This window comes from Heptranchias perlo, chromosome 26 (assembly GCF_035084215.1).
Source record: "Heptranchias perlo isolate sHepPer1 chromosome 26, sHepPer1.hap1, whole genome shotgun sequence".
In the NCBI taxonomy this organism is placed as follows: domain Eukaryota; kingdom Metazoa; phylum Chordata; class Chondrichthyes; order Hexanchiformes; family Hexanchidae; genus Heptranchias; species Heptranchias perlo.
The window spans coordinates 44,667,674-44,694,976 of record NC_090350.1 but is presented as its reverse complement, the minus strand read 5'-3'; the positions used below and the strand labels follow the sequence as shown (position 1 = coordinate 44,694,976).

General features: G+C 44.8%; 1 protein-coding gene across 2 annotated transcripts in view; it reads right to left on the bottom strand.

Moving 5' to 3' along the window:
• The window catches only part of LOC137342759 (mannosyl-oligosaccharide 1,2-alpha-mannosidase IA-like), a 325,275-nt gene that overhangs the window by 239,518 nt on the left and 58,454 nt on the right, over positions 1 to 27,303 (bottom strand). For both annotated transcript variants that reach the window (XM_068006938.1, XM_068006937.1), the window contains exon 3: positions 14,958 to 15,073. In XM_068006938.1, the coding sequence (XP_067863039.1) occupies positions 14,958 to 15,073 (116 nt within the window). The remainder of the gene's footprint in view (positions 1 to 14,957; positions 15,074 to 27,303) is intronic.

The following is a 27,303-nucleotide window of genomic DNA, read 5'->3' as shown; positions in this document are numbered from 1 at the left end:
TCCTGCCATCCCAGGAATCAGTCTGGAAGGGAAATCATTTTATGAAAGGGAAATCATGCATTAACAAATCCACTGGAGTGTTTTGAGGATGTAACTAGTAGAATAGATAGGGGACCAGTGGACGTGGTGTACTTGGATTTGCATATGGCTTTTGATAAGGTCCCACAAAAGAGGTTAGTGTGTAAAATTAAAACACATCGGATTGGGGGGAATATACTGGCATGGATTGAGAATTGGTTGACAGACAGGAAACAGAGAGTAGGAATAAACGGGTCTTTTTCCGGGTGGCAGGCAGTGACTAGTGGAGTACCGCAGGGATAAGAGTGCTTGGGCTGTTCACAATATATATCAACGATTTGGATGAGGGAACTAAATGTAACATTTCGAAGTTTGCAGATGACACAAAGCTGGGGTGCAATGTGAGCTGTGAGGAGGAGTTTAGAAGAATGAGAGGTGATCTCGTCGAAACATATAAAATTCTAACAGGACTAGAAAGACTAGATGCAGGGAGGATGTTCCCGATGGCTGGGGAGTCCAGAACCAGGGGTCACAGTCTCAGGATACGGGGTATGCCATTTAGAACCGAGATGAGGAGAAATTTCTTCACTCAGAGGGTGGTGAACCTGTGGAAATCTCTACCACAGAAGGCAGTGGAGGCCAAGTCATTAGATGTGTTCAAGAAGGAGATAGATATATTTCTTAATGCTAAAGGGATCTAGGGATATGGGGAAAAAGCGGGAACAGGGTACTGAGTTAGACGATCAGCCATGATCATTTTGAATGGTGGAGCAGGCCCGAAGGGCCGAATGGCCTACTCTTGCTCCTATTTTCTATGTTTCTATGTAACCTTTCGATGATTCTATAATCATCAGATCTGCTTCCATTTGACATTTTTGATGAATAAGTATCCAAGCCCAGAAATTCTGGTTGGGTTGTTTTAGGGACAGATGTAGTATGTTCCTGCCCCATAGATGTGCCCCTGACACTGTCCCAAATCCCGGGGTCTTGGGTATTTCCATATTGTGAGTTGGCAGCAATGCTATTTCCTGCACCAATAGGATGCCTGCCTCACGGTGCACAGATGAGAATACTCGCTTGACCCACATACAAATACTCTACCGAGTCGCCTTGAGGTTTATTGGACAGCGTAATAAATATGTTCTGAAAAGTTATTTTAAAATCTTAATGATTTGGATGAGAATTTAGGAGGCATGGTTAGTAAGTTTGCAGATGACACCAAGATTGGTGGCATTGTGGACAGTGAAGAAGGTTATCTAGGATTGCAACGGGATCTTGATAAATTGGGCCAGTGGGCCGATGAATGGCAGTCATAGAGTCATAGAAGTTTACAAAATGGAAACAGGCCCTTCAGCCCAACATGTCCATGTCGCCCAGTTTATACCACTAAGCTAGTCCCAATTGCCTGCACTTAGCCCATATCCCTCTATACCCATTTTACCCATGTAACTATCCAAATGCGTTTTAAAAGACAAAATGTACCCGCCTCTACTACTGCCTCTGGCAGCTCGTTCCAGACACTCACCACCCTTTGAGTGAAAAAATTGCCCCTCTGGACCCTTTTGTATCTCTCCCCTCTCACCTTAAATCTATGCCCCCACGTTATAGACTCCCCTACCTTTGGGAAAAGATTTTGACTATCTACCTTATCTATGCCCCTCATTATTTTATAGACTTCTATAAGATCACCCCTAAACCTCCTACTCTCCAGGGAAAAAAGTCTCAGTCTATCCAACCTCTCCCTATAAGTCAAACCATCAAGTCCCGGCAGCATCCTAGTAAATCTTTTCTGCACTCTTTCTAGTTTAATAATATCCTTTCTATAATAGGGTGACCAGAACTGTACACAGTATTCCAAGTGTGGCCTTACTAATGTCTTGTACAACTTCAACAAAACATCCCAACTCCTGTATTCAATGTTCTGACCAATGAAACCAAGCATGCCGAATGCCTTCTTCACCACCCTATCCACCTGTGACTCCACTTTCAAGGAGCTATGAACCTGTACTCCTAGATCTCTTTGTTCTATAACTCTCCCCAACGCCATACCATGAACGGAGTAGGTCCTGGCCCGATTCGATCTACCAAAATGCATCACCTCACATTTACCTAAATTGAACTCCATCTGCCATTCATCGGCCCACTGGCCCAATTTATCAAGATCCCGTTGCAATCCTAGATAACCTTCTTCACTGTCCACAATGCCACCAATCTTGGTGTCATCTGCAAACTTACTAACCATGCCTCTTAAATTCTCATCCAAATCATTAATATAAATAACAAACAACAGCGGACCCAGCACCGATCCCTGAGGCACACCGCTGGACACAGGCCTCCAGTTTGAAAAACAACCCTCTACAACCACCCTCTGTCTTCTGTCGTCAATCCAATTTTGTATCCAATTGGCTACCTCACCTTGGATCCCGTGAGATTTAACCTTATGTAACAACCTGCCATGCGGTACCTTGTCAAAGGCTTTGCTAAAGTCCATGTAGACCACGTCTACTGCACAGCCCTCATCTATCTTCTTGGTTACCCCTTCGAAAAACTCAGTCAAATTCGTAAGACATGATTTTCCTCTCACAAAACCATGCTGACTGTTCCTAATCAGTCCCTGCCTCTCCAAATGCCTGTAGATCCTGTCTCTCAGAATACCCTCTAACAACTTACCCACTACAGATGTTAGGCTCACCGGTCTGTCGTTCCCAGGCTTTTCCCTGCCGTCCTTCTTAAACAAAGGCACAACATTTGCTACCCTCCAATCTTCAGGCACCTCACCTGTAGCTGTCGATGATTCAAATATCTCTGCTAGGGGACCGGCAATTTCCTCCCTAACCTCCCATAACGTCCTGGGATACATTTCATCAGGTCCCGGAGATTTATCTACCTTGATGCGTGTTAAGACTTCCAGCACCTCCCTCTCTGTAATATGTACACTCCTCAAGACATCACTATTTATTTCCCCAAGTACCCTAACATCCATGCCTTTCTCAACCATAAATACCGATGTGAAATATTCATTCAGGATCTCACCCATCTCTTGTGGTTCCGCACATAGATGACCTTGTTGATCCTTAAGAGGCCCTACTCTCTCCCTCGTTACTCTTTTGCCCTTTATGTATTTGTAGAAGCTCTTTGGATTCTCCTTTGCCTTATCTGCCAAAGCAATCTCATGTCCCCTTTTTGCCCTCCTGATTTCTCTCTTAACTCTACTCCGGCAATCACTATACTCTTCAAGGGATCCACTTGATCCCAGCTGTCTATGCATGTCATATGCCTCCTTCTTCTTTCTGACTAGGGTCTCAATCTCCCGAGTCATCCAAGGTTCCCTACTTCTACCAGCCTTGCCCTTCACTTTATAAGGAATGTGCTTACCCTGAACCCTGATTAACACACTTTTGAAAGCCTCCCACTTACCAGACGTCCCTTTGCCTGCCAACAGACTCTCCCAATCAACTTCTGAAAGTTCCTGTCTAATACCATCAAAATTGGCCTTTCCCCAATTTAGAATTTTAACTTTTGGGCCAGACCTATCCTTCTCCATAGCTATCTTAAAACTAATGGAATTATGATCACTGGTCCCAAAGTGATCCCTCACTAACACTTCTGTCACCTGCCCTTCCTTATTTCCCAAGAGGAGGTCAAGTTTTGCCCCCTCTCTAGTCGGGCCATCCACATACTGAATGAGAAATTCCTCCTGAATACACTCAACAAATTTCTCTCCATCCAAGCCCCTAATGCTATGGCTGTCCCAGTCAATGTTGGGAAAGTTAAAGTCCCCTACTATTACCACCCTATTTTACTTGCAGCTGTCTGTAATCTCCTTACATATTTGCTCCTCAATTTCCCGTTGACTATTTGGGGGTCTGTAGTACAATCCTATCAAAGTGATCTCTCCCTTCTTATTTTTCAGTTCTACCCATATAGACTCCGTGGGCGAACCCTCGGATATATCCCCTCTCACTACTGCCGTGATGTTCTCCCTAATCAAGAACGCAACTCCCCCTCCTCTCTTACCTCCTGCTCTATCTTTCCTATAGCATCTGTACCCTGGAACATTGAGCTGCCAGTCCTGCCCCTCCCTTAGCCATGTTTCAGTAATAGCTATAACATCCCAGTCCCATGTACCCATCCATGCCCTGAGTTCATCTGCCTTGCCCATCAGACTTCTTGCATTGAAATAAATGCAATTTAATCTAGACTTCCCTTGGTCTTTGCCCTGCTTTCTCAGACCATCTGTCCGGTCATGTTTTGTACACTCTCCCTTACTGCCTTTTGTTTCTGTCACCACTTTACTTCCCACTGACTTCCTGCATCGGTTCCCATCCCCCTGCCACACTAGTTTAAACCCTCCCCAACAGCACTAGCAAACACTCCCCCGAGGACATTGGTTCCAGTCCTGCCCAGATGCAGACCGTCCAATTTGTACTGGTCCCACCTCCCCCAGAACCGGTTCCAATGGCCCAGGAATTTGAATCCCTCCCTCTTGCACCATTTCTCAAGCCACGTATTCATCCTAGCTATCCTGTCATTCCTACTCTGACTAGCCCGTGGCACTGGTAGCAATCCTGAGATTACTACCTTTGAGGTCCTCCTTTTTAGTTTAACTCCTAACTCCCTAAATTCAGCTTGTAGGACCTCATCCTGTTTTTTACCTATATCGTTGGTACCTATATGCACCACGACAACTGGCTGTTTACCCTCCCCCTCCAGAATGTCCTGCAGCCGCTCCGAGACATCCCTGACCCTTGCACCAGGGAGGCAACATACCATCCTGGAGTCTCGGTTGCGTCCGCAGAAACGCCTGTCTATTCCCCTTACAATCGAGTCTGTACTCCCTTTACCTGCGGTGTGACCAACTCGCTAAACAGTGAGAGTGGAGCGAGGATAAAAACAGCGCACAGCGAGAGCGGGAGTTCACCGGAGCGGCGGGAAACAGTGAGAGCGGAGCGAGGATAAAAACAGCGCACAGCGAGAGCGGGAGTTCACCGGAGCAGCGGGAAACAGTGAGAGCGGAGCGAGGATAAAAACAGCGCACAGCGAGAGCGGGAGTTCACCGGAGCGGCGGGAAACAGTGAGAGCGGAGCGAGGATAAAAACAGCGCACAGCGAGAGCGGGAGTTCACTGGAGCGGCGGGAAACGAGGGGGCATAGATTTAAGGCAGGTGGAGTTTAATTTAGATAAATGTGAGGTGATGCATTTTGGTAGATCAAATCGGGCCAGGACCTACTCCGTTAATGGTAGGGCGTTGGGGAGAGTTATAGAACAAAGAGATCTAGGAGTACAGGTTCATAGCTCCTTGAAAGTGGAGTCACAGGTGGATAGGGTGGTGAAGAAGGCATTCAGCATGCTTGGTTTCATTGGTCAGAACATTGAATACAGGAGTTGGGATGTCTTGTTGAAGTTGTACAAGACATTAGTAAGGCCACACTTGGAATACTGTGTACAGTTCTGGTCACCCTATTATAGAAAGGATATTATTAAACTAGAAAGAGTGCAGAAAAGATTTACTAGGATGCTACCTGGACTTGATGGTTTGACTTATAGGGAGAGGTTGGATAGACTGAGACTTTTTTCCCTGGAGAGTAGGAGGTTAAGGGGTGATCTTATAGAAGTCTATAAAATAATGAGGGGCATAGATAAGGTAGATAGTCAAAATCTTTTCCCAAAGGTGGGGGAGTCTATAACGAGGGGACATAGATTTAAGGTGAGAGGGGAGAGATACAAAAGGGTCCAGAGGGGCAATTTTTTCACTCAAAGGGTGGTGAGTGTCTGGAACGAGCTGCCAGAGGCAGTAGTAGAGGCGGATACAATTTTGTCTTTTAAAAAGCATTTGGACAGTTACATGGGTAAGATGGGTATAGAGGGATATGGGCCAAGTGCAGGCAATTGGGACTAGCTTAGTGGTATAAACTGGGCGAAATGGACATGTTGGGCCGAAGGGCCTGTTTCCATGTTGTAAACTTCTATGCTTCTATGATTAGAACATTAGAAAAAACATAAGAAATTGAAGCAGGTGTCGGCCATGTGGCCCCTCAAGCCTGCTCCGCCATTCAATCAGATCATGGGTGATCTTCGACCTCAACTCCACTTTCATGCCCGATCCCCATATCCCTTGATTCCCTTAGTGTCCAACTATCCATCGATCTCAGTCTTGAATACACTCAACAACTGAGCATCTACTGCCCTCTATGGTAGAGAATTCCAAGATTCACAACCTTCTGAGTGAAGAAATCTTTCCTCTCCTCGGTCCTAAATGGCCGGTCCCTTATCTTGAGACTATGGCCTCCAGTTCTGGGCTCTCCAGCCATGGGAAACAACCTCTCAGCATCTACCCTGTCAAGCCCTCTAAGAATTTTATATGTTTCAATGAGATCACCTCTCATTCTTCTAAATTCCAGAGAATACAGGCCCATTCTACTCAATCTCTCCTCGTCGGACAACGCTCTCATTCCAGGAATCAATCTAGTTAAATCTTCGTTGCACCCCCTCCAAGGCAAGTATATCCTTCCTTAGGTAAGGAGACCAAAACTGTACGCAGTACTCCAGGTGTGGTCTCACCACAGCCCTATATAATTGCAGCAAGACGTCCTTACTCTTATACTCCAACCACCTTGCAATAAAGGCTAACATACCATTTGCCTTCCTACTTGCTTGCTGTACCTGCATGTTGACTCTGTGATTCATGTACAAGGAACCCAAATCCTTTAGATTGATCTAAAGATAGGGTTAGATGAAGTATGGTGGGAGAAGGCTCATGTGGAGCATTAACACCGACATGGACCAGTTGAGCTGGATGGCCTGTTTCTGAGTTGTAAATTCTATGTAATTCTATGTAATATTAGAAACATAGGAACAGGAGTAGGCCATTCAGCCCCTCGTGCCTGCTCCGCCATTTGATAAGATCATGGTTGATCTGTGATCTAACTCCATATACCCGCCTTTGGCCCATATCCCTTAATACCTTTGATTGCCAAAAAGCTATCTATCTCAGATTTAAATTTAGCAATTGAGCTAGTATCACTTCATGGTTGCAATCTTATGGGGAAAACTATGAAACAAAGAATACTTCAGGAGCACAATCAGGTGCACCAGTCACTTGCATCCTCAACTATGTTGCAAACTGGGTTCACTACAGTTGCAAAACAAACATCTCTTTTTTAAATTCACTCACAGGATGCAGGTGACGCTGGCAAATCTGCATTTATTGTTCATCGCATCTTGCCCTGAGGTGATGCTGACTCTTCTTTAACCGCTGCAGTCCATATGGTGACAGTGGCCTCATGATGATGTCAGGTGGGGAATTTCAGGATACTGACCTCGCGACGATGAAGGAACTGTGTGATATACGTCAATGTCAGGTTGGTGCGTGACTTGAGGGGAACTTGGAGATGATGGTGCTCCTGTGATATTGCTGCTCTTGTCCTTCTTGGTGGTTGAGGTCATAGGGCTGGGAGATGCTGTTAAAGCAAACTTGGTGAGTTGCTGCATTGCATCCTGTGGATAGTACATGCTGCAGCCACAATGCACCTGTAGTGGATAGTCTTGTGGCATGGCTGGAGATCAAGCAGACTTCTCTCATGGATGATGTTGATCTTCTTGAGTGTGAATGCATCCATTCAGGCGAGTGGTGAGTATTTCAATGCACACCTGACTTGAGTCTGGTAGATGGTGGAGAGGTTTTTGAGGAGTCAGAGTACCCAGAGTCTGCCCTGCTCTTGTAGCCATGTGTTGATATTGTTGGTCCAGTTAAACTTCTGATCAACAGTGACCCCCTCGATGTTGAAGGTGGGGAATTTGTCAATATTGTGCCGCTGAAGGTCAGGGAGGTGATTGGCTTTCTCTTGTAGTGTGGCATTACCGCCATGCTAATGGGACAGATTAAGGACAGAAACAGCAGCCCAAAACTGGACATCTATGAGAAGATGTAGGCCAGTAACAAAACTGCAAACCAATCTGTAACCTCGTTGCCTAGCACATTCCTCGCTTCTTGATCATCATCAAGGCAGGAGACCAATTCTGGTTCAATGCGAAATGCAGAAAGGCATGCCAGAAGCAGTACCAGACATACCTTAGGATGAGTTCTGAACCTAATGAAGCTACTACACAGGGCTACCTGCATGCTAAACACCAAAAACAGCAGGCTATAAAAAAAGCTAAATGATGACATAACAAATACATCAGAACAAAGCTCTGTAGTCCTGTCACATCGTCGAGAACGGTGGTTGACAACCAGGCAACTAACCGGAGGAGGTTGCACCATGAACATCCCCATGTGTGAAGATGGTGGATCCCAGCACGTGTGTGCAACAGATGAGGCTGATGTGTTTGCTAGTGTCTTCAGCCAAAAGTGCTGAGTGATCCTACTGGGCCTTTACCCAAGGTCCCCATCATCATAGGTACCAGTATCTAGCACATTCAGTTCACTTCACGTGACATTAAGAAGCAGCTAAGTGCAATGGACGCAGCAAAGGTCATGTGCCCTGACCACATTCCGGGTGTAGTGCTGAGGAACTGTGCACCAGAGCCAGCTACTTCTCCAGCCAAGCTGTTCCAAGTACAGATATAACACTGGTAATCTAGCTAACACGGTGGATGATTGCCTAGATATGTCCTATCCACAAAACACAAGATAAATCTAACCAGATCAATTAACGTCCGTTCAGCCTCTTCTCAATCATCACTAAAATGATAGGACAAGTCAAAAATAGTGCCACTAAGCAATATCTACTCACCAAAACCCGCACACCAACATCCAGTCCAGGTTCCGCCAGAACCACTCGGATGCAGACCTCATCACAGCCTTGATCCAAACATGGACGCAAGAGCTGAATGTCAAAGGAGAGGTGACAGTTGCTGCCCTCAACATCAAGGCAGCATTTGACCAAATATGACACTAAGGAGCCCTAGCAAATCTAAAATCAATGGGAGTCAAAGGGAACACAGTCCAGAGGCTGGAGTCATACCTGATGGAAAGAAAGACAGTTGTGGTTGTCAGAAGCCAGTCAGCACAGCCGCAGGACATCAATGCAGAAGTTTCTCTGGGAAGCATCCTCGGCTCAACCATCATCAGTTGCTTCATCAATGACATTCCCTTCATCATAGGTGGGGCCATTTGCTGATGATTCCACAGTGTTCAGATTCATTCACAACTCCTCTGACAAAGGATCAGCCCATGCCTGCCTTCAGCAAGACTTGGATAACATCCAGACTTGGACTGACATGTGGCAAGTAATATCCGCACCACATAAGTGCAAGGTAATGACCATCTCAAACAAGAGAACACTCAGCCATCTCCCCATGACCTTCAACAGCACTACCATAGCCAAGTTCCCAACTATCAACATATTGGATGTCTTCACTGACCAGAAGCTGAGCGAGAGCAGTCATATCAACACCGTGGCTAAAACAACAGGGCAAAGGCTGGGTATTCTGCGACAAGTGGCTCATCTCCTGATCCCTCAAAGCCTCTCCAACATCTACAAGGCTCAAGTCAGGAATGTGATTGAATACTCACCACCTACCTGCACGGGTGCAGCCCCACAACACTCAAGTAGCTCAACATCATCCAGGCCAGAGCAGTTTGCTTGACCAGTGCTTCTATTATTGGACTCATTATCAACCTTCTTCATCACTGGCACACTAAAATTAATCACATTTTCTAAATTGTGTGAAAATCTATACACATTTACTGTATTTCTTTTGTCAATACATTCTGTTATTTCCTCAAAGAACTCCATAAAAAATTTCCAGTCATGACATTTGCCAGACTGGCTCTCCTTAATTAATCCATGGCTTTCAAGGCAAGTATTTTATCCTGTATTATAGCCTCAGGAAGCTTACCCACCACTTTGGAGTAATTTTAACCCCCAAGAATGGGTACATAGGAACATAGGAACAAGAGTAGGCCATTCAGCCCCTCGTACCTGCTCCGCCATTTGATAAGATCATGGCTGATCTGTGATCTAACTCCATATACCTGCCGTAGGCCCATATCCCTTAATACCTTTGGTTGCCAAAAAGCTATCTATCTCAGATTTAAATTTAGCAATTGAGCTAGTATCAACTGCCGTTTGAGGAAGAGAGTTCCAAACTTCTACAACCCTTTGTGTGTAGAAATGTTTTCTAATCTCGGTCCTGAAAGGTCTGGCTCTAATTTTTAGACTGTGCCCCCTACTCCTAAAATCCCCAACCAGCGGAAATAGTTTCTCTCTATCCACCCTATCTGATCCCCTTAATATCTTATAAACTTCGATCAGATCACCCCTTAACCTTCGAAACTCCAGAGAATACAACCCCAATTTGTGTAATCTCTCCTCATAACTTAACCTTTGAAGTCCGGGTATCATTCTAGTAAACCTACGCTGCACTCCCTCCAAGGCCAATATGTCCTTCCGATGGTGCGGTGCCCAGAACTGCTCACAGTACTCCAGGTGCGGTCTAACCAGGGTTTTGTATAGCTGCAGCATAACTTCTGCCCCCTTGTACTCTAGTCCTCTAGATATAAAGGCCAGCATTCCATTGGCCTTCTTGATTATTTTTTGCACCTGTTCATGACACTTCAATGATCTATGTACCTGAACCCCTAAGTCCCTTTGGACATCCACTGTTTTTAACTTTTTACCATTTAGAAAGTACCCTGTTCTATCCTTTTTTGATCCAAAGTGGATGACCTCACATTTGTTTACATTGAATTCCATTTGCCACAGTTTTGCCCATTCACCTAATCTATCAATATCGCTTTGTAATTTTATGTTTTCATCTACACTGCTTACAATGCCACCAATCTTTGTGTCATCGGCAAACTTAGATATGAGACTTTCTATGCCTTCATCTAAGTTGTTAATAAATATTGTGAATAATTGAGGCCCCAAGACAGATCCCTGCGGGACTCCACTAGTCACATCCTGCCAATGTGAGTACCTTCCCATTATCCCTACTCTCTGTCGCCTTTCGCTCAGCCAACTTCCTAACCAAGTCCGTACTTTTCCCTCAATTCCATGGGCTTCTATCTTAGCTAACAGTCTCTTATGTGGGACCTGATCAAATGCCTTCTGGAAGTCCATATAAATAACATCCCCTGTCCACTACTTTAGTCACCTCTTCAAAAAATTCAATCAGGTTTGTCAGGCACGACCTACCTTTCACAAATCCATGTTGGCTCTCCCTCGTTAACTGAAAATTCTCAGTGTTCAGTCACCCTATCCTTAATTATAGACTCCAGCATTTTCCCCACAACAGATGTTAGGCTAACTGGCCTATAATTCCCCGGTTTCCCTCTCTCCTTTCTTAAAAAGCGGAGTGATATGTGCAATTTTCCAATCTAGAGAACTTTGAAAGATTATAGTTAGGGCATCCGCAATGTGCTCACCTACTTCCTTTAAAACCCTGGGATGGAAACCATCTGGTCCTGGGGATTTGTCATTCTTTAGTGCTATTATTTTCATTACTGTTGCTTTACTTATGTTAACTTTATCAAGTCCCTGTCCCCGATTCAATATAAGTTTTCTTGGGATTTCCGGCATGCTATCCTCTTTTTCTACTGTAAATACTGACGCAAAGTAATTGTTCACCATGTCCGCCATTTCCCCATTGTCAATGACAATATCCCCACTTTCAGTTTTTAAGGGGCCAACATTGTTCCTGACCACCCTATTTTTCCTAATGTAACTATAAAAGTTCTTCGTATTGGTTTGGATATCCCTTGCGAGTTTCTTTTCATACTCTCTTTTTGTAGCCCTTACTATCTGTTTTGTGACCCTTTGTTGATCTTTGTATCTTTCCCATTCGCCAGGATCTGTGTCATTTTTTGCCTTTTTGTATGCCCTTTCCTTATGTCTTATACTGTCCCTTACCTCTTTAGTTGTCCATGGCTGTTTTTTTTAGCAAATAGAGTTCTTGCCCCTCAGGGGTATAAACAGATTCTGTTATCACGTTAAATGTTTCTTTAAACATTTCCCACTGGGTAGGTTGGGAGGTTAAAATAACAGCTTTTTAGAGTGGGACTGCATCCCGGTTCCAACGCGCCCATTTCTGAGTTTAACCTAGGCAGGTTTGTATGCGTGTGCACAACAGACACCAGGAAGTCCCACCCCCACTTAAAGCTGGTGGGCCGATACTTAAAGGGGCAATGTACCTCATTGAAATAGCTGAGGTACTTAATTCTTTGTCTACTGGAAAGCTTAAATGAATTTAACTTTACCCGTTCAGATTTCCCATCGCTTCTGATTCATGTCAGGTGAAAGCAGGCGGGAAAGGCCGTATCCATGAGGTGAGTGCCTCTATTGCTCTGCTTGTGGGCCCGGAGGAGCAGGAGTGCTTCTTCCAGGCCCACGAGCTCACCTGGCCGACAAGACCCCATGATCAGCCACCGCCCAGCCCCGCCTAACTCCAACTCTTCACCTGACCTCTGATCTTGTCTTCCAATCTCTAACTTCTTCGAGCGACCTCCGATCTCCAAGTCCCGGCATCAGACCCCCAGATGTCCACCTCCCAGCCCGCGATCTACCCTGCACCCCCACACACACCCGCTGATATCCACCTCCAGGCCTATGATCTTCTCCCCGGCCCCGGATCACCTCCCTGGCCCCCTGATCTCCACTTCCTGGCCCCCCCGATCTTGTCCCCTGATCTCCACCCCCCAACCCGGCCTCCACACCCCACCCCGCCCCTCCCGGCCCCCATGATCTCCTCCCCCCCGCCCCCCCAATCTAGCCACCTCCCAGCCCGTGATCTTATCCCCTGTCCTCCGATGTCCTTCCCACACCCCCCCCTAACGATCACCACCTCCTGCCCCCCCCCCCCCCACCCCGGCTAACCAGCCCCCGGCCCCTCTAGCTACCTCCTGGCCCATGTGTCCTCCACCTCCCCCCCCCAACCCCTGATCGGCACCTCCCCCCACCCCCCAAATTGCCACCTCCCGGCCCTCCCCCCACCCTAATCGCCACCTCATGGCCCCCATGATCTCCTCCCCGCCCCCTCCTCCAGCCACCTCCCAGCCCGTGATCTTCTCCCCGGTCCTCTGATGTCCTCCCCGGCATCCCCCCCGACCCGGATCGCTGCCTCCCGGTTCCCCCCCTAATGTCCTTCCCAGCCCATGAACCCACCCTCCCTCCGATCCCCAGCAGCGGCCTGCTACTGTAGGCCTGCCCGCCCTAAAGCCAGCCAGCCTGCCAATAAGGCTGGCTGCCGGACACAAAGCCCGGAAGTAAAAATTTGTTGACCTCATCTGGTTTTGCACCAAAAAATCTTTCATGCCCAGCTCCCTTCCCGGCTCGAGGTCTAAATCATGCCCCTGATGTCAGTCTCACTTGTCTATTGTCCTCTGGTTTATCCCCTTCTCCCTTTTGAAGTATTACATTTGCAATCTATTTCCACTACTTCCAATCATCCTTAGATACGGGGGTGGTGCCAGAGGACTGGAGAATTGCAAATGTTACACCCTTGTTCAAAAAAGGGTGTAAGGATAAACCCAGCAACTACAAGCCAGTCAGTTTAATCTCTGTGTTGGGGAAACTTTTAGAAACGATATTCTGGGACAAAATTAACTGTCACTTGGCCAAGTGTAGATTAATTAGGGAAAGCCAGCACAGATTTGTTAAAGGCAAATCGTGCTTAAGTAACTTGATTGAGTTTTTTGATGAGGTGACAGAGGAGGTTGATGAGGTGTATATGGACTTCCAAAAGGCATTTGATAAAGTGCCATGTAATCGGCTTGTCAGTAAAATTGAAGCCCATGGAGTAAAAGGGGCAGTGGCAGCATGGATACGAAATTGGCTAATTGATAGGAAACAGAGAGTAGTGGTGAATGGTTGTTTTTCGGAACTGGAGTAAGGTATACAGTGATGTTCCCCAGGGGTCAGTACTAGGACCACTGCTTTTCTTGATATATATTAATGACTTGGACTTAGGTGTACAGGGCACAACTTCAAATTTTGAAGATGCCACAAAACTTGGAAGTGTAGTCAACAGTGAGGAGGATAACGATAGACTTCAAGAGGACACAGAAAGGCTGGTGGAATGGGTGGACACGTGGCACATGAAATTTAACGCAGAGAAGTACGAAGTGATACATTTTGATAGGAAGAACGAGGAGAGGCAATATAAACTGAAGAGTACAATTCTGAAGGGGGTGCAGGAACAGAAAGACCTGGGGTATATGTGCACAAATCGTTGAAGGTGGGGGGGCAGGTTGAGAAAGCGGTTAAAAAAGCATACGGGGAGCCTGGGCTTTATAAATAAAGGCATAGCGTACAAAAGCAAGGAAGTTATGATGAACCTTTATAAAACACTGGTTCGGCCACAGCTGGAGTATCGTATCCAATTCTGGGCTCCGCACTTTAAGAAGGATGTGAAGGCCTTAGAGAAGGTGTGGAAAAAATTTATTAGAATGGTTCCAGGGATGAAGGCCTTCAGTTACATAGATAGACTGGAAAAGCTGGGGTTGTTCTCCTCTCAGAACAGAGAAGGTTGAGAGGATATTTGATAGATGTATTCAAGATCATGAGGGGTCTAGACAGAGTAGATAGAGAGAAACTGTTCCCATTGGCAGAAACGTCATGAACCAGAGGACACACATTTTAGGTGATTGGCAAAAGAAACAAAGGCAACATGAGGAAAAATTTTTTTACACAGTGAGTGGTAATGATCTGGAATGCACTTCCTGAGACGGTGGCGTAGGCAGATTCAATCGTAGCTTTCAAAAGGGAATTGGATAACTACTTGAAGGCAAAAAATTTGCAGGGTTACGGGAAAAGGGCAGGGGAGTGGGACTAGCTGGATTGCTCCTGCATTGAGCTGGCGCGAACTCGTTGGCACGAATGGCCCCCTTCCGTGCTGTAACCATTCTATGATTCTATGACTTCCATATCTGAATAAAACCTAGAGTGAAACCTGCAGTAGTTTCCTCTCGGTGATCTACTTCAAGACAGTAAACTCACCACATTAAAGTCCAGGTTGTTTTCTACCCATTCTTTGGCTTCTCTAAATTCCTCCTGAAGACCCATAATGAAGAGTGTATCCAAAGAGTCCACAATTGTAGCTCCCAGAAGCCCTCCTGTAGTAAGACAATAATGGAGCTTCATCAACCAAATGCAAACTGTTCCACCTCTAACCCTTTGACTGATAATTTTTATAGCACAATTTCTCATTTTTATGATATTAGCTTTACTTTATGATTAAAGCAAATATAAAAATAGCAGGAATAAACAATGAACAATTCCTCAAAAAGATAATAAAATTGACAATGCAGTAAACTGGACACTGTAGGAGAAAGATAGACCCTTTGAACTAGGCTTTGGAGCACCCAAGATATCAGGGAAAGCCAGCAGATTGACACTCAAAGGGAAAGAGGGGAGCAGCCAAAGTGTGAAGGGGCTGCTCCTTATCAACTATCTAGGTAGGGGAAGAGACAAGGTTCAACAGGCATCTAGAGATGACGCCCAGTGCACGCAGAACTTTATAAAAACAAAATAACAAAATAGGGCCAAACTACCAAAGAATAATAGAGAGGGCATCTACAAACAAGGTAGGAAATAAAAGCCTGAATAGAATATCAATTAATTTCAAAAAGAAAATTAAAGGCCCAGTTTAAACATTGGTCAATCTTTCATCATCTTCAAATTTAAGCTGTGTTATGCACTCCTGCTATAGGGATTATTTCATTTTGAAATAAACCATTCTATCTTCACAGCATCAGATGGCAATAAACTTCCTTTCAGGCTTTCTTCCAAAGCAATTGGCTACTTAATTGTGAAGGAAACTTCTATAAATGTTGCAACTTGTGATTTATCAGATCCGTTCATAGCTGATTGTTGTTTCTTACTTTGCTTTGATAAGATGAGTGTTGACCGATACCTTGTATAGTAACAATTCCACCTGTTCAGATTTGTACTATGCAGTGTAGTACTGAGGGGGGGGGCTGCACTCGGGTGGGGGGGGGGGGGGCTGTTCTCTTGGAGATGTTGTTTGAGATGTCAAACCGAGACCCCCGTCTGCCCTCTAAGGTGGATGTTAAAGATCCCACGGCATGGTCGAAGAGCAGGGTAATTTCCTGGTGTCCTGGCCAACATTTATCCCTCAACCAACATCACTAAAAACAGATTTTCTGATCATTTATCTCACTGTCGTTTGTGGAATCTTGCTGGTGCTTTAAGTTGGATGCCATGATTCCCTACATAACATATGACTACACTTCAAAAGTACTTTATTGGCTCTGAGGTGTTTTGGGACGTCCTGAAGATGTGAAAGGTGCTATACAAATGTAAGCTTGCCCTTTCTTTCACAGAGATTTGGAACATGCCAGGTTCAATCCTCATCTGTGCTGAGTTTGATCATCTCAGCTAGGGAGCAGTAGTATTCATTTCATGTGTCCTGGATTAAGGAGGGGAAAACTGTACCAGAATTCACAATCGGATTACTATCCAAATACTCCATGCGGATGTTGGATGGGATAGAAGTCTCTGCTGTGACAATCCCCACAATACACATAGACAAGATGTGCATGTATGGAGGTTATGAACTCCAGCATGCATACTGAAAATAAATAGGAAAATCAGAGACCTATTGAGCTCATCAATCTGCATATTCCTATTGTATTATTAGCTCAGTACAAGTCATATTTCAGCATTCTTGAATGAAGGAAACGTAGTAAACAATATGGAGGATAGTAACAGACTTCAGGAGGCCACAGACAGACTGGTGAAATGGGCAGACACATGGGCAGATGAAATTTAACGCAGACAAGAGTGAAAAGGTTCATTTTGGCAGGAAGAACGAGGAAAGGTAATATAAACTAAATAGTACAATTTTAAAAAGGGTGCAGGAAAAGAGAAACCTGGGGGTGCACATACACAAATCTTTGAAGGTGGCAGGACAAGTTGAGAAGGCTATTAAAAAAGCATATGGGATCCTGGGCTTTATTAATAGAGGCTTAGAGTGCAAAAGCAAGGAAGTTATGCTAAACCTTTATAAAACACTGGTTAGGCCTCAACTGGAATATTGTGTCCAATTCTGGGTACTACATTTTAGGAAGGATGTCAAGGCCTTAGAGAGGGTGCAGATGAGATTTACTAGGATGGTACCAGGGATGAGGGACTTCAGTTATGTGGAGAGACTGGAGAAGCTGGAGTTGTTCTCCTTAGAGCAGAGAAGGTTAAGGGGACATTTATTAGAAGTGTTCAAAATCATGAACGGTTTTGATAGATTAAATAAGGAGAAACTGTGTCTAGTGGCAGAAGGGTCGATAAGCTGCCCTTGACATCAAGGCAGCATTTGACCGAGTGTGGCACCAAGGAGCCCCAGTAAAATTGAAGTCAATGGGAATCAGGGGGAAAGCTCTCCAGTGGCTGGAGTCATACCTAGCACAAAGGAAGACGGTAGTCGTTGTTGGAGGCCAATCATCTCAGCCCCAGGGCATTGCTGCAGGAGTTCCTCAGGGCAGTGTCCTAGGCCCAACCATCTTCAGCTGCTTCATCAATGACCTTCCCTCCATCATAAGGTCAGAAATGGGGATGTTCACTGATGATTGCACAGTGTACAGTTCCATTTGCAAGCCCTCAGATAATAAAGCAGTCCGTGCCCGCATGCAGCAAAAACTGGACAACATCCAGGCTTGGGCTGAAAAGTGGCAAGTAACATTTGCGCCAGACAAGTGCCAGGCAATGACCATCTCCAACAAGAGAGAATCTAACCACCTCCCCTTGACATTCAACAGCATTATCATCGGCGAATCCCCCACAATCAACATCCTGTGGGTCACCGTTGACCAGAAACTTAATTGGACCAGCCACATAAATACAAGAGCAGGTCAGAGGCTGGGTATTCTGCGGCGAGTGACTCACCTCCTGACTCCCCAAAGCCTTTCCACCATCTACAAGGCACAAGTCAGGAGTGTGATGGAATCCTCGCCACTTGCTTGGACAAGTGCAGCTCCAACAACACTCAAGAAGCTCGACACCATCCAGGACAAAGCAGCCCGCTTGATTGGCACCCCATCCACCACCCTAAACATTCACTCCCTTCACCACCGGCGCACTGTGGCTGCAGTGTGTACCATTCACAGGATGCACTGCAGCAACTCGACAAGGCTTCTTCGACAGCACCTCCCAAACCCGCGACCTCTACCACTTGGGAGGACAAGGGCAGCGGGCACATGGGAACAACACCACCTGCACGTTCCCCTCCAAGTCACACACCATCCCAACTTGGAAATACATCGCTGTTCCTTCGTTGCTGGGTCAAAATCCTGGAACTCCCTTCCTAACAGCACTGTGGGAGAACCTTCACCACACCCTAATTGCCAGCTTCTCAAGGGCAATTAGGGATGGGCAATAAATGCTGGCCTTGCCAGCGATGCCCACATCCCAAGAGCGAATAAAAAAAAAGCAGAGGACACAGATTTACGGTGATGGGCAAAAGAGCTAGAGGCGACATGAGGAAACATTTATTTTACGCAGCGAGTTGTAATGCACTGCCTGAAAGGGTGGTGGAAGCAGGTTCAATAGTAACTTTCAAAAGGGAATCGGATAAATACTTGAAGTGAAAAAATTTACAGGGCAATGGGGAAAGAGCAGAGGAATGGGACTAATTGGATAGCTGGACAGCTCTTTCAAAGAGCCAGCACAGGCACGATGAGCCGAACGTTCTCCTGTACCTACTATCTTACTGTGAAAAATGTTTTCTCCAGCTACTTAGTCTGAGCACAGAATATTCTACATATTTTTTTTATTCGTTCATGGGATGTGGGCATCACTGGCGAGGCCAGCATTTATTGCCCATCCCTAATTGCCCTTGAGAAGATGGTGGTGAGCCACCTTCTTGAACTGCTGCAGTCCGTGTGATGAAGGTTCTCCCACACTGCTGTTAGGAAGGGAGTTCCAGGGTTTTGACCCAGCGACGATGAAGGAACGGCGATATATTTCCAAGTCGGGGCGGTGTGTGACTTGGAGGGGAACGTGCAGGTGGTGTTGTTCCCATGTGCCTGCTGCTCTTGTCCTTCTAGGTGGTAGAGGTCGCGGGTTTGGGAGGTGCTGTCGAAGAAGCCTTGGCGAGTTGCTGCAGTGCATCCTGTGGATGGTACACACTGCAGCCACAGTGCGCCGGTGGTGAAGAGAGTGAATGCTTAGGGTGGTGGATGGGGTGCCAATCAAGCAGGCTGCTTTGTGCTGGATGGTGTCGAGCTTCTTGAGTGTTGTTGAAGCTGCACTCATCCAGGCAAGTGGAGAGTATTCCATCACACTCCTGACTTGTGCCTTGTAGATGGTGGAAAGGCTTTGGGGAGTCAGGAGGTGAGTCACTGACCGCAGAATACCCAGCTTCTGACCTGCTCTTGTAGCTACAGTATTTATGTGGCTGGTCCAGTTAAGTTTCTGGTCAATGGTGACCCCCAGGATTCCCTATATTGTACTGACTATAGCTTCCCATTCTAAAACACACCCTTGTAAATACTGGGGGGAATGAGAGACAAGACAAAATGGTGCTTTATACTCTGAATTTCGTTTCAGCTTTGATAACTATGATCTCAGCATTACTAAAATGTATTCCTACGTAATCCACCCTGCAAGTCAAACATAAGAACATAAGAAATAGCAGCAGGGGCAGGCCATACGGCCCCTCATGCCTGCTCCGCCATTCAATCAGATCATGGCTGATCTTCGACCTCAACTCCACTTTCCTGCCCGATCTCTATATTCCTCGATTCCCTTATAGAATCATAGAAAGGTTATAGCACAGAAGGAGGCCATTCGGCCCATCGAGTCCACGTCGGCTCCATGCACGAGCAATCCAGCTAGTCCCACTGCCCCGCCCTATCGCCGTAGCCCTGCATATATTTTCGATTCAAGTACTTATCCAGTTCCCTTTTGAAGGCCAGGATTGAATCTGCTTTCACCACTCCCTCAGGCAGTGCATTCCAGATCCTAACCACTCATTGTGCAAAAAAGTTTTTCCCCATATCACCTTTGGTTCTTTTGCCAATCACCTGGTGGTGGTGGGGTAGCTCTGTTAATAAAGGATGAAATTGGTATAATAGTGAGAAATGATCTTGGCTCAGAAGATCAAGATGTCGAATCAATTTGGGTGGAGGTAAGAAATAGCATGGGAAAGAAATCACTGGTGGGAATAGTATATAGGCCCCCCTAACAGTAGCTACACTGTAGGGCAAAATATAAATCAGGAAATAAGGGGGGGGGTGTAAAAAAGGTAATGCAATAATCATGGGCGATTTTAACTTGCACATAGATTGGACAAATCAAATTGGCAAAAGTAGCCCTGAGGAGTTGTTCATTGAGTGTATTAGGGACTGTTTCTTAGACCAATACGTCGGGGAACCAACCAGGGAGCAGGCCATTTTGGATCTGGTAATGGGTAATGAAATAGGATTAATTAATGATCTCAAAGTAAAGGATCCCTTGGGAAGCAGTGATCATAACATGATAGAATTTCACATCCAGTTTGAGAGCAAGGATCTTGGGTCTGAAACTACTGTATTAAACTTAAATAAGGGCAATTATAAAGGAATGAGGGCGAATTGGCTAAAGTGGACTGGGTAAACAAATTAGATGGGATGATGGTGGATAAGCAGTGGCAAACATTTAAAAATATATTTTATGACTCGCAACAAAAATATATCCCTGTGAGGAGGAAAGACTCCACAAAAAGGGTGAACCAACCATGGCTAACTAAGGAAGTCAAGGATGGTATCAGGTTAAAAGAAAAAGCATACAACATGGCAAAGATTACTGGTAAGCCCGAAGATTGGGAAAACTTTAAAAACCAGCAAAGGATGACTAAAAGAATAATAGAGGGAGAAAATAAATTATGAGAGTAAACTAGCAAGAAATATAAAAACTGACAGTAAAAGCTTCCACAAGTATATAAAAAGGAAGAGGGTAGATAAAGTAAACATTGGTCCCTTAGAAGATGTGACTGGGGAAATAATAATGAAAAACAAGGAAATGGCAGAGGAATTGAACAGATATTTTGTATCTGTCTTCACAGTAGAAGACACTAATAACATACCAATAATAGTAGAAAATCAAGGGGCAAAGGGGAGGGAGGAACTAAAAACAATCACTATCACTGGAGAAAAAGTACTAGGTAAACTAATGGGTCTAAAGGCTGACAACTCCCCTGGACCTGATGGCTTGCATCTGAGGGTCTTAAAGGAAGTGGCTACAGAGATAGTGAATGCATTGGTTGTAATCTTCCAGAATTCACTAGATTCTGGAAAGGTCCCAGCGGATTGGAAAACCGCAAACGTAACACCCCTATTCAAGAAAGGTGTGAGCCAGAAAGCAGGTAACTATAGACCAGTTAGCCTAACATCTGTCATTGGGAAAATGCTCGAATCCATTATTCAGGAAGTAGTAGCAGGACATTTGGAGACTCATAATACAATCAAGGAGAGTCAACATGGTTTTATGAAGGGGAAATCGTGTCTGACAAATTTATTAGAGTTCTTTGAGGAAGTAACGGGAAGGGCGGATAAAGGGGAACCAATGGATGCAGTATATTTGGATTTCCAAAAGGCATTCGATAAGGTGCCACATAAAAGATTACTGCACAAGATAAGAGCTCATGGTGTTGGGGGTAATATACTGGCATGGATAGTGGATTGGCTAACTAAGAGAAAACAAAGAGTCGGGATAAAAGGGTCATTTTCAAAATGGAAATCTGTAACTAGTGGGGTGCCGCAGGGATCAGTGCTGGGGCCTCCACTATTTATAATATATATCAATGACCTGGATGAAGGAACAGAATGTCTTGTGGCCAAATTTGCTGATGATACAAAGATAGGTGGAAAAGCAAGTTGCGATGAGGATACAAAGTGTCTGCAATGGGATACTGACAGGTTAAGCGAATGGGCAAAAATTTGGCAGATGGAATATAATGTGGGAAAATGTGAAGTCATCCACCTTGGGAGGAAAAATAAAAAAGCAAAATATTATTTGAATGGAGAAATACTACAAAATGCTGCGGTACAGAGGGATCTGGGTGTCCTCGTACATGAAACACAAAAAGTCAACATACTGGTGCAGCAGGTAATCCGGAAGGCAAACGGAATATTGGCCTTTATTTCCAGGGGGATGGAGTATAAAAGCAGAGAAATCATGCAACAACTGTACAGGGTGCTGGTGAGACCACACCTGGAGTACTGCATACAGTTCTGGTGCCCTTATTTAAGGAAGTACATATTTGCATTGGAGGCAGTTCAGAGAAGGTTCACTTGGTTGATTCCGGGTATGGGAGGATTGTCTTATGAGGAAAGATTGAACAGGTTGGGTCTATACTCATTGGCGTTTAGAAGAATGAGAGGAGATCTTATTGAAACATAAAAGATTCTGAGGGGACTTGATAGGGTAGATGCTGAGAGGATGTTACCCCTCAAGGGGGAATCTAAAACTAGGGGCACAGTCTCAGAATAAGGGGTCGCCCGTTTAAGACGGAAATGAGGAGGAATTTCTTCTTCCAGAGAGTCGTGAATCTTTGGAATTCTTTACCCCAAAAAGCTGTGGAGGCTAAGTCATTGAATACATTCAAGGCTGAGTTGGACAAATTTTTGATCAGCAAGGGAGTGAAAGGATATGGGGAAAAGGCGGGAAAGTGGAGTTGAGGTAAAAATCAGATCAGCCATGATCTCATTGAATGGCAGAGCAGGCTCGAGGGGCCGAATGGCTTACTCCTGCTCCTATCTCTTATGGTCTTATGGTCACCTTAAATCTACGTCCTCTGGTTCTTGATCCTTCCGCCAATGGGAACAGTTTCTCTCTATCTACTCTGTCTAGACCCTTCATGATTTTGAATACCTCTATTAAATCTCCTCTCAACCTTCTGTGTTCCAAGAAGAACAATCCCAGCTTCTCCAGTCTATCCACGTAATTTAAGTCCCACATCCCTGGAATCATTCTAGTAAATCTCCTCTGCATCCTCTCTAAGGCCTTCATATCCTTCCTAAAGTGCGGTGCCCAGAACTGGACACAATACTCCAATTGTGGCCGAACCAGTGTTTTATAAAGGTTCATCATGACTTCCTTGCTTTTGTACTCCATGGAGGTGATTTAAAACCCCAAGAATGGGTGGGTTGGGGGCGAGTGGGAGTTGAAAATAGTTGTTTAGTGGGTCGCAACCGCAACCCGACTTTATTTCCGGGTTTAACGTCGGCGCATAAAATACAGGCTTCCCACTGGGAATGCAAAGTCCGAAAATTTTGTGGTTGCGACCAAAAAAAACCCAACTATTTTCAACTCCCACCCGCCCCCAACCCACCTGTTCCTGGGGTTTAAAATCACCCCAATGCCTCTATTTATAAATTGTAAACAATTTTACAACACCAAGTTATAGTCCAGCAATTTTATTTTAAATTCACAAGCTTTCGGAGATTTTCTCCTTCCTCAGGCAAATGTTTATTTATAAAGCCCAGGACCACATATGCTTTTTTAACCGCTTTCTCAACCTGCCCTGCCACCTTCAATGATTTGTGCACATATACCCCCAGATCCCTCTGTTCCTCTGCCCCTTTTAGAATTGTGCCCTTTGGTTCATATTGCCTCTCCTCATTTTTCCTACCGAAATGCATCACCTTGCATTTTTCCGCGTTAAACTTCATCCGCCACCTGTCCACCCATGCCACCAGAGTGTCTATATCCTCTTGAAGTCTACCACTATCCTCCTCACCTTCCACTACACTTCCAAGTTTTGTGTCATCTGCAAATTTTGAAATTGTGCGCTGTACTCCCAAGTCCAAGTCATTAATATATATCAAGAAAAGCAGTGGTCGCAGCACCGACCCCTGAGGAACACCGCTGCACACCTCCCTCCAGTCCGAAAAACAACCATTCACCGCTACTCTCTGTTTCCTGTCAATTAGCCAATTCTGTATCCATGTTGCTACTGCCCCCTTTATTCCATGGGCCGCAATCTTAATAGCAAGCCTTCCATGTGGCACTTCATCAAGCACTTTTTGAAAATCCATATACACCACATCAACTGAATTGCCCTCATCTACCCTCTGTTACCTCATCAAGAAACTCTATCAAGTTGGTTAAAGACGATTTGCCTTTAACAAATCCGTGCTGGCTTTCCCTAATCAATCCACACTCGTACAAGTGACTGTTAATTCTGTCCTGGATTATCGTTTCCAAAAGTTTCCCCACCACCGAGGTTAAACTGATTGGCCTACAGTTGCTGGGTTTATCTTTACACCCTTTTTTGAACAAGGGTGTAACATTTGCAAATCTCCAGTCCACTGACACCAACCCTGTATCTAAGGATGTCTGGAAGATTATGGCCAGCACCTCTGCAATCGCTACCTTTACTTCCCTCAGCATCCTAGGGTGCATCCCATCCGGACCAGGTGACATCTACTTTAAGTACAGCTAACCTTTCTAGTACCTCTTTCTCAATTTTTAGCCCATCCAGGATCTTAACTATATCTTCCTTTACCGAGACTCTGGAAGCATCTTCTTCCTTGGTAAAGACCGATGCAAAGTACTCATTTAGTACCTCAGCCATGCTCACTGCCTCCATGAGAAGATCTCCTTTGTGGTTCCTAATCGGCCCCACCCCTCCTCTTACAACCCGTTTACTGTTAACTTGTATGTCGAAAACTTTTGGATTCTCTTTTATGTTGTCCGCTAGTCTATTCTCATACTCTCTCCTTGTCCCTCTTATCTCCTTTTTCACTTCCCCTCTGAACTTTCTACATTCTGCCTGGTTCTCACTTGTGTTATCAACCTGTCATACACCACTTTTTTCCGCTTCATCTTACTCTCTATCTCCATTGTCATCCAGGGAGCTAGTTGCCCTACCTTTCTCCCTCGTTGGAATGTACTTGTTTAAACCCGAATCATCTCCTCTTCAATTATAGTTTTGCCTGCCAATGATTGATTCAAATTTACCCGGGCCGGATCTGTTCTCATTCCACTGAAATTGGCCCTCCTCCAATTGAGTATTTTTACTTTAGAGTGGTCAGAGTCCTTTTCCATAGCTATTCTAAACCTTATGATACTATGATCGCTGCTCCCTAAATGCTCCCCCACTGACACTTGCTTGACTTGGCCCATCACATTCCCTAGAACAAAGTCCAGCATACCTCCTTCCTCATTGGGCCAGAAATGTATTGGTCGAGAAAGTTACCCTGAACACATTTCAAAAATTCTTCCCCTTCTTTGCCCCTTATGTTATTGTTATCCCAGTCTATATTAGGATAGTTGAAATCTCCCTTTTGCACCTTTCTGTAATTTCCCTGCAAATTTGCTCCTCTATATCCTTCCCTTAGAGTCAGAATGTCAATGACCTGAAAAATATGGTACACGGAGCAAAATACAATTAGTGCAATAGAACATGCCTCAATGCCTTCAGCAAATTAAAAATAATCATCTTCAATTTATCTAAGTGCACAATGGCATGACAAAAAAATAAAGAAATTGGTCGAAGACTCTTGCTCTACTTTTGTGTGGTGTCTGAAATTCTGTGCATGTGCCAGTCCAGCACCCTTTATGTACAGCTAGCCCTATTAGAACTAACAGTTAGTCAGCAGTAGAACCATCGAACGTTACAGCATGGAAACAGTCCATTCGGCCCATCAAGTCTGCACTGCTGTCAGCTTGGCTTAGTGGAAGTGCTCTCTTCTCTAAGTGAGGTCATGGGTTAAAGCCAACTTCAGGACTTGAGCACATAATCTCGGGGAAATGGCGGACATGTTGAACGATTTACAGTATTTACAGTAGAAAAAGAGGAAAGCATGCCGGAAATCCCAAGTAAACTAATATTGAGTCGGGAACAGGGACTCGATAAAATTAATATAAGTAAAGCAACAGTAATGAAGAAAATAATAGCACTAAAGAGTGACAAATCCCCAGGACCAGATGGTTTCCCAGGGTTTTAAAGGAAGTAGGTGAGCACATTGCAGATGCCCTAACTATAATCTTTCAAAATTCTCTAGATTCAGGAACTGTCCCTCTGGATTGGAAAATTGCACATGTCACTCTGCTTTTTAAGAAAGGAGAGGGAAACCAGGGAATTATAGACCAGTTAGCCTAACATCTGTTGTGGGGAAAATGCTGGAGTCTATAATTAAGGATAGGGTGACAGAACAACTCGAGAATTTTCAGTTAATCAGAGAGAGCCAGCATGGATTTGTGAAAGGTAGGTCGTGCCTGACAAACCTGATTGAATTTTTTTATAGAGGTGACTAAAGTAGTGGACAGGGGAATGTCAATGGATGTTATTTATATGGACTTCCAGAAGGCATTTAATAAGGTCCCACATAAGAGACTGTTAGCTAAGATAGAAGCCCATGGAATCGAGGGAAAAGTACGGACTTGGTTCGGAAGTTGGCTGAGCAAAAGGCGACAGAGAGTAGGGATAATGGGTAGGTACTCACATTGGCAGGATGTGACTAGTGGAGTCCCACAGCGATCTGTCTTGGGGCCTCAATTATTCACAATATTTATTAACGACTTAGATGAAGGCATAGAAAGTCTCATATCTAAGTTTGCCGATGACACAAAGATTGGTGGCATTGTAAGCGTGTAGATGAAAACATAAAATTACAAAGCATCATTGATGGATTAGGTGAATGGGCAAAACTGTGGCAAATGGAATTCAATGTAGACAAATGTGAGGTCATCCACTTTGGATCAAGAAAGGATAGAACAGGGTACTTTCTAAATGGTAAAAAGTTAAAAACAGTGGATGTCCAAAGGGACTTAGGGGTTCAGGTGCATAGATCATTGAAGAGTCATGAACAGGTGCAGAAAATAATCAATAAGGCTAATGGAATGCTGGCCTTTATATCTAGAGGACTAGAGTGCAAGGGGGCAGAAATAATGCTGCAGCTATACAAAACCCTGGTTAGACCGCACTTGGAGTACTGTGAGCAGTTCTGGGCACCGTACCTTCAGAAGGACATATTGGCCTTGGAGGGAGTGCAGCGTAGGTTTACTAGAATGATACCCGGACTTCAAGGGTTAAGTTACCAGGAGAGATTACACAAATTGGGGTTGTATTCTCTAGAGTTTAGAAGGTTAAGGGGTGATCTGATCGAAGTTTATAAGATATTAAGGGGAACGGATAGGGTGGATAGAGAGAAACTATTTCCGCTGGTTGGGGATTCTAGGAGTAGGGGGCACAGTCTAAAAATTAGAGCCAGACCTTTCAGAAGCGAGATTAGAAAACATTTCTACACACAAAGGGTGGTAGAAGTTTGGAACTCTCTTCCGCAAACGGCAATTGATACTAGCTCAATTGCTAAATTTAAATCTGAGATAGATAGCTTTTTGACAA